This window comes from Mustela erminea, chromosome 9 (assembly GCF_009829155.1).
Source record: "Mustela erminea isolate mMusErm1 chromosome 9, mMusErm1.Pri, whole genome shotgun sequence".
Classification (NCBI taxonomy): domain Eukaryota; kingdom Metazoa; phylum Chordata; class Mammalia; order Carnivora; family Mustelidae; genus Mustela; species Mustela erminea.
Genome location: NC_045622.1, coordinates 60,575,179 through 60,591,762, shown reverse-complemented (window position 1 = coordinate 60,591,762; position 16,584 = coordinate 60,575,179). Strand labels below are relative to the sequence as shown.

At 35.2% G+C, this 16,584-nt stretch overlaps 1 protein-coding gene across 1 annotated transcript; it reads right to left on the bottom strand.

Moving 5' to 3' along the window:
- Positions 1–3,918: 3,918 nt before the first annotated feature.
- LOC116600235 (olfactory receptor 52N4-like) lies at positions 3,919–4,884 on the bottom strand. Its single transcript, XM_032360369.1, has one exon. The coding sequence runs from the start codon at positions 4,882–4,884 to the stop codon at positions 3,919–3,921; it is 966 nt and encodes a 321-aa protein (XP_032216260.1).
- Between the last annotated feature and the right edge of the window lie 11,700 nt (positions 4,885–16,584).

Here is a 16,584-nt window from a genome sequence, read left to right as displayed (position 1 = left end):
TCTTGAAAAAGAGACTATCTGACCTCTATAACTGAGAAATTACATACCCAAACCCAGGAAATGCATTCCCGTAAAAGGTTTGAGAGACCATCAGAATTTCTTTTCAGGCTGATTGGTGAAGGTCTTCACTATACAAAGAAAGTTCATGAACAGTGGGAAAAGTTTTCTCAGATGCACAAATCACAACAACAAAAATAACAAGGCACCAGAACAAAATAAATCTGCACAATCTGACTGTAAAGAAATGGAGATCTATGCATTACCTGATAAAGTATTCAAAATAATCATTATAAATAAGCTCTATGCAATAGAAAAGAACACAAAGATGCAACTAAACAAAATTGGGGAAAAGCTGCTTGAACAGAATGAGAATATCAACAAAAAGAAACATAAAAGGGAACCACATGATAGTTGTCTTTCTCTGCTTGACTTATTTCACTAAGCATGATACGCTCTAGTTCCATCCATGTTGTCGCAAATGGCAAGATTTCATTTCTTTTGATGGCTGCATAGTATTCCATTGTGTATATATACCACATCTTCTTGATCCATTCATCTGTTGATGGACATCTAGGTTCTTTCCATAGTTTGGCTATTGTGGACATTGCTGCTATAAACATTTGGGTGAACGTGCCCCTTTGGATCACTACGTTTGTATCTTTAGGGTAAATACCCAATAGTGCAAAAGAATAAATGAAACAAGATGGGATTGGGAGGGAGACAAACCATAAGTGACTCTTAATCTCACAAAACAAACTGAGGCTTGCTGTGGGGAGGGGGTTTGGGAGAAGGGGGTGGGATTATGGACATTGGGGAGGGTATGTGCTTTGGTGAGTGCTGTGAAGTGTGTAAACCTGGTGATTCACAGACCTGTACCCCTGGGGATAAAAACATATGTTTATAAAAAATAAAAAATTAAAAAAAAAAGATGGAAGTGAAAAAAAAAAAAAGGGAACCACAAAATATTGTGGATTTTAAGAATGCAATAATGCAGTTTTAAAAAAATCTACTATAGAGCATAAACATCAGTTTTGGTCATGTAGAAAAAGTAAGAAAGAAAAACAGTGAACCTTAAAACATATCATTTGGTATTACTGAGCCAGAGGAACAAAAGGAAAAAGGGATACTTTTTAAAAAAGTACAGAAAACCTAAGATATTTATGGGAAATCAGCAAGAAAAATCAACATATGCATTGTGGGAGTCTTAGAGGGACAAGAAGAAGAGAAAGAGACAGTGAATTTATATGGAGAAATAATCACCTCAAATTCCCAAATCTGAGGAGGAAAATAGACCACTAACTTCAAAAAGCTTAAAGGATTCCAACTAGAATAAACCCAAAGAGGTCTAGAAATGCATTATAAACAAATTGTCAGAAGTGAAGACAGAGAATCTCAAAAGAAGCAAGAGAAAAGCGACTCATGGCACACAGGTGAGCTCTTGCAAAATCAGCAGTCAGTTTTCAGCAGAAAGGTTATAGGCCATAAAACTGTTAGATGATATATTCAAAGTGCTGAAAGGGAAAAAACAAAAACAAAAACAAAAAACTCTGCTGACCAAGATTACTATCTGGCAAAACTTTCTATCAAAAATGAAGGAGGGGGTGCCTGTCTGGCTTAAGCATGTGCTTTGGACTCCAGGGTCCTGGAGTTGAGCTCCATGCTAAGCTCCCTGCTCAGGATGGAGCATGCTTCTCCATCTGTCCGCCCCATCTCATGTGCGCATGCTTGCTTGCGTGCACGTGTGCTCTCTCCCTCTCTCTCTCTCTCTCTCTATATATATATATATATATATTTCAAATGAATAAATCTTTTTAAAAAGATGAAGGAGAAATAAAGACTTTCACAGATAAACAAAAACTGAAGGATTCATCAATACTAGATCTACCTTGTAAGAATTGCTACAGGGACATGAGTTTGAAACAAGAGGACATTAGACGGCAACATGGAATCATGAAAATACAAAGCTTTTTGGTAAAAACCAGGTATATACAGAATACATATAACATATGTAATATTGTAATAGCCGTACATAAATCACCTAATTCCAGTGTCAAATTTAAAAGATAAAGGCATAAAAAATAACCATGAGACTATGCTAATGGTACAAAATATAAAATAATGTAATTTGTGACATTGATAACAGAAAGTGAGGTTAGAAGACATGTACAGGAGTAGCATTTAAATAGTTTATGTCATAATGTAGTATAAATAATTATAAATTTTATGCATTCCTCACTGTAGCCACAAAGAAAATATCTATATAAGGTACATAACAGAAATAAGAAAGAAATCAAAGCATGTTACAACAAAGAAGTTAATTAAACACAAAGAACAGAAATAGAGGAAAAAGACAAAATAATTAAGAGACAAACTGAAAACAATGAACAAAATAAGAATGGCAAGTCCTTACCTAACATTAATACTTAAAATGTAAATGGATTAAATATACATCATAATCAAAAGCATGGAGTGGGGACGCCCAGGTGGCTCACTCAGTTAAGTGTTTGCCTTCGGTTCAGGTCATGATCCCAGGGTACTGGGATTGAGTCCCACATCAGGCTCCCTCTTAGCAGGGAGCCTGTTTCTCCCTCTGTTTGCCATTTTCTCTGCTTGTGCTCCCTCCCTCTCTCTGACAAATAAATAAATAAAATCTTAAAAAAAAAAAAGACATGGAGTAACTGTGTAGATTAAAAATGCAAAAAAAAAATGCAAGATCCAACTATATGCTGTTTACAAAAGATTTTAGATATAAAGATATAAACAAGTTGAAGGGAAAAGGATGGAAAAAAATATTTCTGCAAATGGTAACCAAAAAAGAGCAGGGAAGTCCTTACTTCCATCTGACAAAATAAACTTTCAGTCAAACTATCACAAGAGACAAAGACGGACATTGGACAATGATAACAGGGTCAAATAGTCAGAAGGATGTAACATTTATGCCATTCCATAGGTCCATTTTGTATTTTTAGAAGCCCATTTATTATTTATTTATAGTATTTTCACACTGTATCTGTTTGCATGATTCATTAGTGGTTGTTTTGTTTTATATTTATATACATAGCATCATAGTCTCCTGATGTCATCATTTTGCCAGTTCAAGTGAGGTATAAAACTTCACTTTCCTTTAAATCTCTTTACTCTATCTCATTTGTAAGTTAGCTTAAACAAATTCGGAACCACATCAACATAGTTAGAAGTTTTCCTTCAATAGTCAAACATAGTTTAGAAAATTAAAGATGAGAAGATTAATGTATCATTTTTTTTTCTTACTTTATTTTTTCTTCTTTCCAGATTCCAGAGTTTCTTATTTTATGTAATTACTAGATAAATTTCTTTGGCAATTTAGGAGTCTTCTAGAGGATACATAGTCAGATAACTTACTCCCAAATAATAGTACAGAGGCTGAAATCCCAGTAGACTAATGACCCCATAGTATACTTACTAGTTTCTCCATCAAGAGGGTGATATCGAGAAAATAGAGAGATTCTGGAAATGATGTAAAAAATATAGACCATATTTTCCAGAGGTAAGTAACAACTGTTTTTCAAACTAGAAATTCTAACCACTACTTGAAAACAAGACAAACTGGCACCTAGCAGCAGATTATCACTTTCTGAATTATTCATTTTTTTTTGATAAATTTCTCAACTTCCCATTGTGTTTTGCTCATGGGAACTTGGGTTTATGATGAGACTCTTTCTCCACAGGGGTGAAGAGGTGAATAACTCAGGGTGTGTGGGGGCCATATCAGTGGCTTTGGGATTCTGAAAACATTTAATGTCCCCTCAGATTCATCTCTTGTCAAGAAAAGAAAAGAAATCTTAAAAAGGCATCTTTTTAAGACTAAACAGCTTGACTAAATAGCCAACGGAGTATTATTTTCCTTCCCCTTCATCTCTTCCATGAAAAATGTCTCCTTTATATGCTATGGGATTTGATGTTCTTAGAACCTGAAAAGATCTTTATGACACAGTCTCGTATCTGCTTGGTTTTCACCCCATACACAATAGGGTTCATAGTGGGAGGCAAGAGCAGATAAATATTGGCCACAATGATGTGGCAAGATGGAGGGATTGCATGGCTCCCAAAACGATTAAAAAAGAAGCAGAAGAAGGCTGGACTGTAGGAGAAAACAATGGCACAGATGTGGGCAGTGCAGGTGCTGAAGGCCTTCTGTCGAGCATCTGCTGAAGAGAGATTGATCACTGCTCGGAGGATCATGGTGTAGGAGACTGTGATGCACAGGATGTCAAAGCCCCCAATCAGGAGGGCAGCCATCAGACCATAGATAACATTGGCCTTGATATTTCCACAGGATAACTTAGCTACAGATAGCTGGTCACAATAGGTATGGTGTATTATATTGCCCTTGCAATAGGGTAGTCTCTTGGTGAAGAAAATCAAGGGAATGATGAGCAACACTGCTCTCAGGAAAGTAGCAAGCCCAACCTTTGCAATGACAGGATTGGTGAGGATAGTTGAGTAGCGCAGAGGGTAACAGATGGCTACATATCGGTCTAGGGCCATAAGCATGAGCACCCCGGACTCCATCCCTGTGAAGGTATGGATGAAGAACATCTGGACTAGGCATTCTTCAAAGCTAATTTCCTTGAGATGAAACCAGAAGATGCAGAGAGCTTTAGGGATTGTACTAGAGCACATGACAAGGTCAGTAAGGGAAAGCATGGCCAAAAAATAATACATGGACCTGTGCAAGGAGTCCTCATAGCAGATGAGGTAGAGGAGTCCACAATTCCCTACCATGGCCACCACATACATGGAGCAGAATGGGAAGGAAATCCACATGTGCATGTTCTCTAGTCCTGGGATCCCATTAAGAATGAATGAGGCTGGCGTTACATCTGTTTGGTTCAGAATTACCATAATTAAGCTGATATAAAAATTAAAAAGCTTGAAGGGTTGAAGTTTTATTTTTGTTTTGTTTCATTTTTTGACCCTCCGAGATTTAGAAAACTAAAAAAGAAAAAAAATCTTTGTTGTGCTCCCTCTGTCTCTTCTCTCTGTTAAATATTGTATTGTAATAACAAGAAAACAAACATTTTAAATGCCCATGCATGTTTATTTATACATTGTTTAAACTAAGTTTAAGCCATTGTTTGTTAATTCATTAATTTATCAGTTCCTTTAATAATATATACTTCACACCTACTCTATGTCAGGTTTTATCACAGATATTGTTGTCTATATTACTTTAAAACAAAAAGATATAGATACAATCCCCATAAAATTAGAATCAAGTATAATTGTGTTACACTTATGATTTGTGTCATTATGATCTCTCAAATTGATACTTGTTATAATATCTTATTTAAATATTAATTATTATGACCTCTCCATTTGGGTATTTCTTAAGGTAGAACTCATTGATTACCTCACCAGTGGTGCAACAGATATAATTAGGATGTATTTGTTATTGTTCTTATTTTTATTTTTTATTGTTCTTATTTTTAATAATAATTCATATTGATACTTAACATGTACTAGGTAAAGTTCTAAGAAGTTTATATACGTTAACTCATCTCATCCTCACTAGATGCCCAGGATGCATTTTTATTAATCTACACTTTATTATTGAATAAATGGAGGTTCCGTGTAGATGAGGTTTCTTATGTCTGAATTTCAAAGGCATTCTCAACCTCTTAGTTTAAGGTATAGATATTAAGAGGACTGTTGATAATTTTTACATGAACTACTATTCTTTGCTTTTTTTAATTTATTTGTTTTCTGGTTCTGAAATACTTAAGAACATTTTAAAACTTCTATGCTTTCACATTCAATGCTGGTAATGGTGATGATAAAGGTGTATGTGTGGATGTATGTTATTTATTGTGCAGGCATTTATTGGGTCTTCTTGGGTCTGGAAATCTGTGACCTTTGGTTTTAAAAAATTTCTGGTATTAACATTTATTTTAAAGATTGAAGACAATTTTATATGTGTGTATATATATATATATATATATATTTATTTATTTCTGTTTTTTGTAGTTCTTTTTTTTATGTGTTGTATTAACTTTTGATAATATCATCCTAACTGTGCCCTTGTTATTTTATTACTATCACTTTTAGTTAGATATGGAATCTTCTGGTCTAATTCCCTTCTTTTCATTTTTTTCTTTTAAAAATTTTATATTGTATCTCTTGATTTTTTAATCTATTTTCTATAAAAATTCCTGAATTCTATAACTCAGGTGTCTCGGCTTTTTTTGTTGTCTAATATTACAAATTTCCAACAACCCAGTTTCTTCCAAATCTTGTGACTCTGACAGTAATATACATGTGTACATAGGTAATGCTTAATATATAATTTCTGTTATCATCTAAGTTTCAGTTATTTATTTTTGTAGCTTTTGTCTTTTACTTTGGAGGAGTTTCTCATATATCTGATAATTTTTTAATGTTAGTTCACACTTAAGAAAGAGGCTATAGAGAGCTGATTTGAAATACCAGGTGATGAGTGAATTTCATCAATCGGTAGGATTTACTTAGAGTGCTCTAGCAGGGATCTCTACTCCCTTTGAGGCATTCTTAGTAATCACTGTTCATAGCTTTTTTCCTCAGGGACTTCTGATTTTTGCAGAAAGTCTATATCCTGGAGGATTTCATGGTTGGCTGCCAATGGTCTTGGAGTTAAGTAGTAGAAGGGTACTGAGGAACTCACATTAAAATAAGACTACTCGATTCAAATTATCTCATTTTTTTTTTTATGGATCTTCATCCTTGGCCTTTATCACACCTTTTATACACATTCATATTATTAGTTGCAGTTTCTTTCTAGAATATACTTCTAGTCACATAAGAGGATAATTAACATTGTTAAGGATAGTGGAAGAATTAGAGATATCAAGTTGTTCTTCATTCAGTTTTTCTACCTACACCTATGTTTTATCTTTATATATCTGCACCATGGGATGGCAGATTAGGTACTTCAAAAGACAACTTTTTTGGAAATAATAAAGTGACATAGGATGAACATGTTTATAACAGTGCTCTTCAAATATTCCTTCTATGGCATTACAAAAATCGTAGATTAAATTAAATGCTGTAGTATAAATATTATTGCTTGGAGAGCACAAATGAACCACCAGAAGAAACAAAACCAGATTGTTTACTTCATAAATCACCAGAAATTACAAATTTCAAAAAAAATCCTGAAATAGAGAAAACAAAGGATATCCAAGGAAGCAGAAAAAAGTAATGTGCTAGGAAAAGTAAATATATTGGTCTGGGAAATAAAGATCAGCTATGTAAACCACACTACAAATTGGTCTCAAAGTGATTTTTTTAAAGATTTTATTTATTTAGGGGCGCCTGGATGGCTAAGTGGGTTAAAACTCTGCCTTCGGCTCAGGTCATGGTCTCAGGGTCCTGGGATGGAGCCCTGCTTCGGGCTCTCTGCTGAGCAGGGAGCCTGCTTCCCTTCCTCTCTCCCTGCCTGCCTTTTAAAATCTTTAAAAGATTTTATTTATTTATTTGACAGACAGAGATCACAAGTAGGCAGAGAGGCAGGCAGGGAGAGAGGAAGGGAAGCAGGCTTCCGGCTCAGAGAGAGCCCGATGCAGGGCTCCATCCCAGGACCCTGACCTGAGCCAAAGGCAAAGGCTTAACCCACTGAGCCACCCAGGCGCCGCTCAAAGTGATTTTTAAAAGAATATATATATACATACATCTATAGATGTATATATATATTTATTGAGTAAAACAATAGAAGCTTATTAAGCAAGTATACAGAAAAAGCTCTCAGGAGTGAGAGGGATCCTGAGAGAGTTGCCTATAAGGGCATCTGTTAAAAGTACTTTTTTAAGAAGTAGTGTATTAGAAAGTATACCATACTCAAAGTATGCAGAGACTTTTGTTTTGTAAACAGAAAACATATCAAATAACCAAAATAACAATACACACCAAAAATTTTGGATACAATATTACACTCAGACAATGCAGAAATAAAAGCAAGCAAATATTGGATCAAGATCATACTGAACAAAAGTCAAAGAAAGCCTTGACACAGTGCAATGAGAGGTGATACACCACATTGCTTTCTCTGTAGTTTTGGCAAAGTTTCTCCACAACCAAGACATTGCACAGTGTTGATATAATTCTCTGGCTCACTTTGTTAGTGCACAGATTTTTAAAATGAGACACTTAAAAGTAAGATAGTAAGTAAGTAAGTATATAATAAAACAAGATTCTGAAATTATATCACAGCTTATTAACTGCTTCTTAGTTTCTTATTATAGTGTCACTGGTGTGACCTTCAACTGGAAACACAAGGCTAACAAAAGCATTACAGTTTGCATTTTCAAAAAAGAACACTATGTGTTTTCTAAAGTAAGAGTTGTGTTTTCATGAAGAATAATTATGCCATCAAGTTTCCTTCTGTCAGGCTTTATATTTGAATACAACAATATTTTTCATGAATTTCAGATATATCATGAATGGAAATTTTAAAACTATAAAAATAATATATATCTATATAAGTGCATATATGTTTATCCATCTATCCATCTATATATGTTTTCTATTAAAATGAAATAGATACTGAAATTCTTTTGATAAATATTTGGCTAGTATACAATAAATTGTCGTATGTTGTAGAAAAAATAGTATCACTACTCAGTTCTCCTTAATACATTAAAATACTCAGGTCTTTATTTATCTGTACAATAGAAGGAGATTAATTTAGAAAAAAATATAGGTATCTATAATTTTAAAATAGGCAATATATTTCTGAGATTCCTTGTGCTGTGTTCTACAGAATATCTTTCCTAAATATGAAATAAATATCCTACATATATCTCTTGTGCCTTCTTTTTATATATATTTTTAACTACTAAAACTAACTTTCATGTTACAGAATAATTTCAGGTCTCATCCTTAATACATTTGCAAAGCTCTCAGGGGTCCATGCTTATACACAGGTAATATAGTACTAACCACAAAATAACTAAGGAAATTTCCAAAATAGATTTAAGTGATTTCAATACATCACAACTTAATTGTTCTAGCAAGGAAAATTAACTAATATCATGTCATTGGTGTAGGTAGGTATTTTGGAATAGTAACATTAATACATGTCTATTATTTGTAAAGCACAATTTGATATCATATTTTGTCTATTGTCATTTCCAAACCCCATAAAACAAGCCTGTTTTCTCCTTAGACTGTTCAAAATCTCTAAAACCCACAGTCTTCTCTTACACAGCAGTGAGTCCCTCCAGGCAAGGGCTGTTCTCTAAAATGGATTAAATACAGTCTTAACTAAATCTCTCTAGAAATGAATCAAGAAAAATTGGGTTCTCTTTCTGAGAGCAAGGGGAGGGAAGGCAAGACTCAAGAGTGTTCTGGCCATGACTGAGAACTATTCACCTAGTTCTCCCCCTTTTCTTCTTGTCCTGGGCATGATTCATACCTGACTTCCAGTACAACAGAACCAGTGATTCCCACTTTGTTAGGGAAATGACACAGATACTGGTAATCATGATGGAAAGTTACACTGAACCGCAATCTGAGAATTGGGGAAACAAGCATTTTGTATCCTCCAAGCCTCCCACAACACTCCTGTCTTCAAACATGGTGAATGGACTCAAGTCTGCATTTCTGAGAATGCCATAGACAATTCATATACATTCAAAGCTTCTACTTTATCTTTATGTCTAAAAAAAAAAAAAAAGAAAGAAAAGAAAAGAAAAAATCCTGTGTCTAGTGTCCCTTTTGTGTTCCTTTAATACCTTGGTTTCTGGAGAGCAGACAGTGCGATCTGGTCCAGGTGTTCAGGATCTTAGTTCAAAAGCATAGGCTATATGTACATGCACAACCCTCAATTTCTAAGTCCCATGATACCTGTACTAGTGTATTGGGTGTTTAAGAAAAATGTCCGGGGTGCCTGGGTGGCTCAGTGGGTTAAAGCCTCTGCCTTCGGCTCAGGTCATGATCCCAGGGTCCTGGGATCGAGCCCCACGTCGGGTTCTCTGCTCGGCGGGGAGCCTGCTTCCTCCTCTCTCTCTGCCTGTCTCTCTGCCTCCTTGTGATCTCTGTCAAATAAATAAATAAAATCTTTAAAAAAAAAAGAAAAAGAAAAATGTCCTATATATCCTAAAGGGATAGTACAAAAATTAGAGACACAGACGCTTGTGTAACAATCAAGCTAACCTTTATGGGAGGAGGAAGAGTAGAAGCTTTCCAGTCTTACTGCTTTATGATGATACCTAAGTGAATTATTTCATATGCATGTGTGTATGTGGGTGTGTGTGTGTGTGTGTGTGCGTGTGCGTGTGCACATGTGTGAAGACATACTTAATGGAGAGGAATTGAACACAAATTTTAGTAGAAGTGAGAGATTTTAATATTGTCAAGTTTTCTTTCCATGTGAGCCTTCCTTGAAGGGCACATGGTAAAAGCACTTCTATAGAATGTTTTAGTCCCTCACACATCCATCCATTTCTTCTTTTATTCACTTATTTTTTAATGTCTCTAAGTCAATAACATTACTGAGCACTTAGTCATCTCCAAGTGAGGGTAGTGAGTATAAAAAGAAATTAAACAGCATAAACTTTGAAAACTTTATGCTAGGTCAAATGATACAGATATCCACATATTGTGTTATTCCATCTTTATGAAATATTAAGAATAGGCAAATCCTAGAAGAGAAAGTAAATTCTTGGTTGCAATGGAAGGAGGTGATGGCTTAAAACGTATTGGCTTTTTTGGGGAGATGACTAAAATATTCTGGAATTACATAGTGGTGATGATTTCACAGTACTATGAATATACTGAAAGTCACTGAATAGTACATTGAACATCATTAAAATGGTATATTTGGGGGCTCCTGGGTGGCTCAGTTGTTTAAGCATCTGACTTTTGGTTTGGGCACATGGGTTGTCATCTCATGGGTCCTGAGATGAAGCCCTGCCTCAGGCTCTGTGCTGCTTGGGATGTATGCTTGAAGATTACCTCCCTCTACCACTCCGTCCCTTTGTTCTCTCTCTTTCTCTCTCTTATATAAATAAATCATTTAAAAATCGTGAATTTCATATTAATTGACTTTTATGGCAATTTTTAAAAAGTTACACAAATTCAGTGAATTTGAGATTCAGCTGTTTTTTTGGTTTTATTTAAGTATTTGTTTTTGTGCAGGGTAGTTTTTCTTTTTTAAGATTTTTAAAAATTTATTAATTTGAAAGAGAACAAGAGTGAATGAAAGAATGAGCAATGGGCAAAGTCAGGTGTCAGATGGAGAGGGAACAGCATGCTCCCCGCTGAGCAGGATGCCCCAACAGGGGGCTGGATCCCAGGACCTCAGGATCATGATCTGAGGCAAAGGCAGATGCTTAACAGACCCACCCAGGTGCCCCTGTGCAGTGCAGTTTTGTTTTTTGTTTTTAGAATAAAACTTCTTCCCCCCACCCCCTGCTTTTTAAATTTTAAATTCAAGTAGCCAACACACAGTATCAGGTTTTGGTTTAGTGTTCAACGATTCATTAGTTAGTGTAACACCCAGTGCTCATCTATCAGAGTTCCTCCTTAATGCCCATCACCTAGTTAGTAACCCTATCTCCCTCTCGATCTTCCTTTCCACAACCCTCAGTTTGTTTCCTGTAGTCGAGAGTCTTTATACTTTGGCTCCCTCTCTGCTTTCTTCCCATTCATTTTTTTGCTCCCTTCCCATATGATCCTCTGAGCTATTTCTTATAGTCTACATATGAGTGAAACTGTATTATAATTGTCTTTCTCTGATTGACTTATTTCACTTAGCATAATCCCCTCCAGTTCCATCCATGTCAATGTAAATGGTAGGTGTTCATCCTTTCTGAAGGCTGAGTAATATTCCTTTGTATATATGAACCACATCTTCTTTATGCATTCATCTGCTGAAGGACATCTCAGCTCCTTCCACAGTTTGGCAATTGGGGACTTTGCTGCTAGGAACACCGGGGTACAGGCAGTACAGTTTTAATGGGCTTACCATACATCTGTTCCCACAGGCTTCCACACGTAAGTTTATGAAACATACTTCAACCAGTGAAGATGTTACTTGAAAGACACATACCCAGTGGAGGTTCATTAAGTTAACAATAGAGCTAATACCTTATGCTTCTACACCTATGCTTACATACACTAAGATCTTGGTGTTTTTGTTCATTTGACTAACACGGGGCTTTAACTCATGACCGCGAGATAAGCTGAGATCAAGAGACAGACACACAACCAGGGACCCACCCAAATGCCCCAGATCTTAATGAAAAATATGTAATTGAAATAGAGTTTATATGCAGTGTAGTTTTAATGAGTTAAGCATATGGATATTCCCATATGCTTCTACACCTGTGTGCAAACACTTTATTTCTTATTTCTTTTGATTTCTTTTTCTTTTTTTAATTTGAATATAGTTGACACACAATGTTGAATAAGTTTCAGGTATACCGCATAGAGATCCAGCATCTCTATATATAATGCTATGCTCACCACAAGTGTAGCTGCCATCTGTCACCACACTAAGCTATCTATTACAATATCATTGACTGCATTCCTTATGTTGTACCATTTATTCCCATAATTTCTTCATTCCATAACTTTGAGCCTGTATCTCCCACTCTCCTTCACCCATTTGGCCCATCTGCCACCTTCTTGCCCTCTGGCAACTATTCGTTGGTTTTCTGTATTTATGGGTCTGATTCTGCTATTTGTTTATTTGTTCTTTGTTTTGTTTTTCTAAGATTCCACACATAATTATAGTCATATGTATTCATTTTTCTCAGTCTAACTTATTTCACTTAGAATAATTCCCTCTAAATCCATCCATGTTGTCTCAAATGGCACAATCTCATCCTTTTTTATGGCTGCATATTTGCTTGTGTGTGTGTGTGCATATATATATATATGCACACACACATATATATATATATATATATATATATATATATATGCACACACGCACCACATCTTCCATATCCATTTATCTGTCAATGGACATTTAGGTTGTTTCCATAGTTTGCCGCCTCCAAATAATGCTGCAATATTGGGACGCCTGGGTGGGTTAAGCCTCTGCCTTTGGCTCAGGTCATGATCTCAGTGTCCTGGGATTAAACCCCACATTGGACTCTCTACTCAGCAGGGAGCCTGCTTCCCCCAACCTCTCTCTGCCTACCTCTGCCTACTTGTGACCTCTGTCTGCCAAATAAATAAAATCTTTTATAAAAATAATGCTACAATAAATAGAGAGGTGCATATACCATTCCAAATCAGTGTTTTTGTATTCATTGGGTAAATACCCAGAAATGGAATTATTGGATCATATGGAATTTCTGTTTCTATTATTTGAGGAAATTTTGTACTGTTTTATACAGTAGCTCAGCTGTTTTTTTCTGAATAAGTATTCCCCTAATGGCTGCCAACTTTTAATTAGTATCAAGAAGGTGAAAAAGTTGATTTTGACTGTGTTTTTGTTTGTTTTTAGTTTATCTATTGCTTTTATTAGGGACAAACCTTAATATTGTTATTTTGCCATTTTCACTTATGTCACTCACAGTTCACTGGTTTTTGTGTGAACACAAGTATTTCTCTGGATGAAATGCCCATGAGTGTAATTGCTAAATTGTATGATAGTTCCAGTACTGTTTTTTTTAAGCAACCATCAAAATATTTTCCAGAGTGGCTGTCCCATTTTATAGTCCTACCAGTAATGTATTAATGATTCCGTTTCTCCATATTCTTGCCAGAATCTCATGCTGTTAGTAGGTTTCATTTTATCCTGTGTCACGGCTGTGTATTGACTTTCTATCTCAGTTTTAATTTTTGTTTGTGAATGGCTAATTATGTTGAACATTTTTAAAAATTTTTATTTAAATTAAAATAGTAAACATATTGTGTATTATTAGTTTCAGTGGTAGAATTTAGTAATTCATCAGTTGCATATAACACGTAGTTCTCATTACATCAAGTGTCTTCCTTAATGCCCGTCACCCATTTACCCCATCTCCCACTCACTTCTCCTCCAACAACCCACAGTTTGTCCCCTATAGTTGAGGGTCTCTTATGGTTTTCCTCCCTCTGTTTTTAACCTTATTTTTCCTTCACTTCTGCTACGTTCACATCTTTTGTTTCTTAAATTCCACATGTGAGGGAGATCATATACTGTTTTTTAATATTATCCACTTGTTATTTCTATGTATTTATCAATGAAATTTCTGCTTGTATTTTTGTCTATTTTTGAATTGGATTTTTTTTTCCTTGGAGTGTGTGTGTGTGTGTAATTGTATATATGTGTGTTGGTTGGGCCTTGAAAATATTTTTCTTATTCTGTACATTGTCTTTTCATCCTCTTAATAGGGTCTTTAGCAGAATAAAATTTTTTTTTAATTTTTTTTAAAGATTTTTTTTTTTTTTTTTTGGACAGAGAGAGATCACAAGTAGGCAGAGAGGCAGGCAGAGAGAGAGAGAGGAGGAAGCAGGCTCCCTGCTGAGCAGAGAGCCCGATGTGGGACTCGATCCCAGGACCCTGAGATCATGACCTGAGCCGAAGGCAGCGGCTTAACCCACTGAGCCACCCAGGCGCCCAGCAGAATAAAATTTTAAAAAATTGATGCAGTTTAATTTTTCACCTTATTTTCTTTTTGCATTATGTTTTGTCATAAAGTCTAAAAACTCTGCTTAATTTTAGATATTGAAGATTTATCCCATTGCTTTTTGAAATGTTTTACATCTTCAAGTTTTTCATCTACATTCATTTTCCATTTGAGTTAATTTGTGTGTAAGGTACAATCAACAATCAATCTTGATTTAGGTTTACAGTGTTCTTAGTTTTGCCTACCAACACCCAATTCTTTCAGCAGAATTTATTGAAAGGCTACATTTCCTTTATTGAATTTCTTTTGTTTGTGTGTCAAAAATCATTTGAGCATATATGCGGGGTCTATTTCTAGTTTTCTATTCTGTTCCACTGTTCTATGTACCTGCCTTCTACCAATAGCACAGTCTTGATTATTGTAGCTAGGTAAGTCTTGAAATTGCAATGACTCCTTCCTCATTTTAGTATATGTTTTCAACTGTTTCAGCTATTGTTATTCCTTTGATGTTCTAAATAAATTTTAGAATAATTTTGTCTCTATAAAAAAAATCTTGCCTGAAATTTTATAAAAATTGCAACACATCTGTGTATTAATTTAGGGATAACTTATATCTCTTTATTCATGAATATTGTATGTCTCTCCATTTAGTTGGATTTTTTAAAATTTCTTTAATTGGCAATGCAGTCTTTTAAAAATAATATACATTATTATAATATATAAAGGTAACTACCATTCCACCTTATACTTCTATGAGATTAACTACATTAAAATACCTCATTTAAATGGGATCATAACATTTATTCTTGTGTGGCTGACTTATTTCACTAAGCATAATATCATCAAATGCTATCTATAATATAGCATATGACAGTTTACTTTTTTATACCTGAATAATATTACCTTGTATGTATATACTATATTTTTTTGTTGATTTATCTATCCATAGACCTTTAGGTTACTTCTGTATTTTGGATATTTTGAATAGTGCTGCAATAAACCTAAGAGTACATATATGTCATTGAGATCTTATTTTAAGCTCTTTGGGATAAACAATCAGAAGTGGGATTTCTGGATCAGACGGTAATTCTATTTTTAATTTCTCGAGGAACCTTCATACTATTTTTTATAGTGGCTGCACAATTTTTCATTCCCACTGGCAGTGGATATGGGTTCTAAGTTTTCTACATCCTCACCTAAACTGTTTGATTGATCTTATGGTTGCCATCCTAACAAGATGATAAATGATATCTCATTGTGGTTTTGATTTGCATTCTCCAATGATTAGTGATGCTGAGTATCTTTTCATACCTATTGGCCATTTGCCTGTCTTCCTATTAAGCAGAAGTGATGAAAATCATAAAATGTGTAATGCTTCTGAAGTAAAATAATGAAAATGTTTCAAGTTATCAGGAATACAGAATTGGATTTGCTATTCCTGGAGATAGAGTGAGATGAGCCTAGAAAGAGGCCTATTTGATTTGTTAACATGTAAGCCACTGGTGAAATTGATAAAAACAATTTCAGGTGATGGATATGATGACAAAAAGACCAACTGGGGGAAGATGGTTTCAAGTTGAGAAAGTAAAGGGAAAGATGACGACAACTTGTTCTTCAAATAAGTCCTCAAGAGGGCATGACTTAGGTTGACCTGAACACTGGACCCAGGCAATTGTAGGCTCCTCATGCTCTCCCCTGTCCTTGGACTGTGCATCCTACTTACGCCCCGTTAAGGACACAATCTTAAGAAAGTAATATGCTGCTGAGACCATGTGGGCGGTATGTGAGACTGAACCCAGTTAACACCTCTATATAAACTCTTAAGACTTTGGCAGGCAGGTGCAAAGGGCTCATCTTGCAGCTACCCAAGTCTTGTATGTATGTTCCCTTCGTTATTAAAACTGTCACCTACCAATCTGAAGTGGTCTGCTTCTCTCTTCTGTTTCTGCTTGCCCTCTATGTACAAAAGTCAGTTTATGAACCAACACTTATTCTGGGAGTTTTG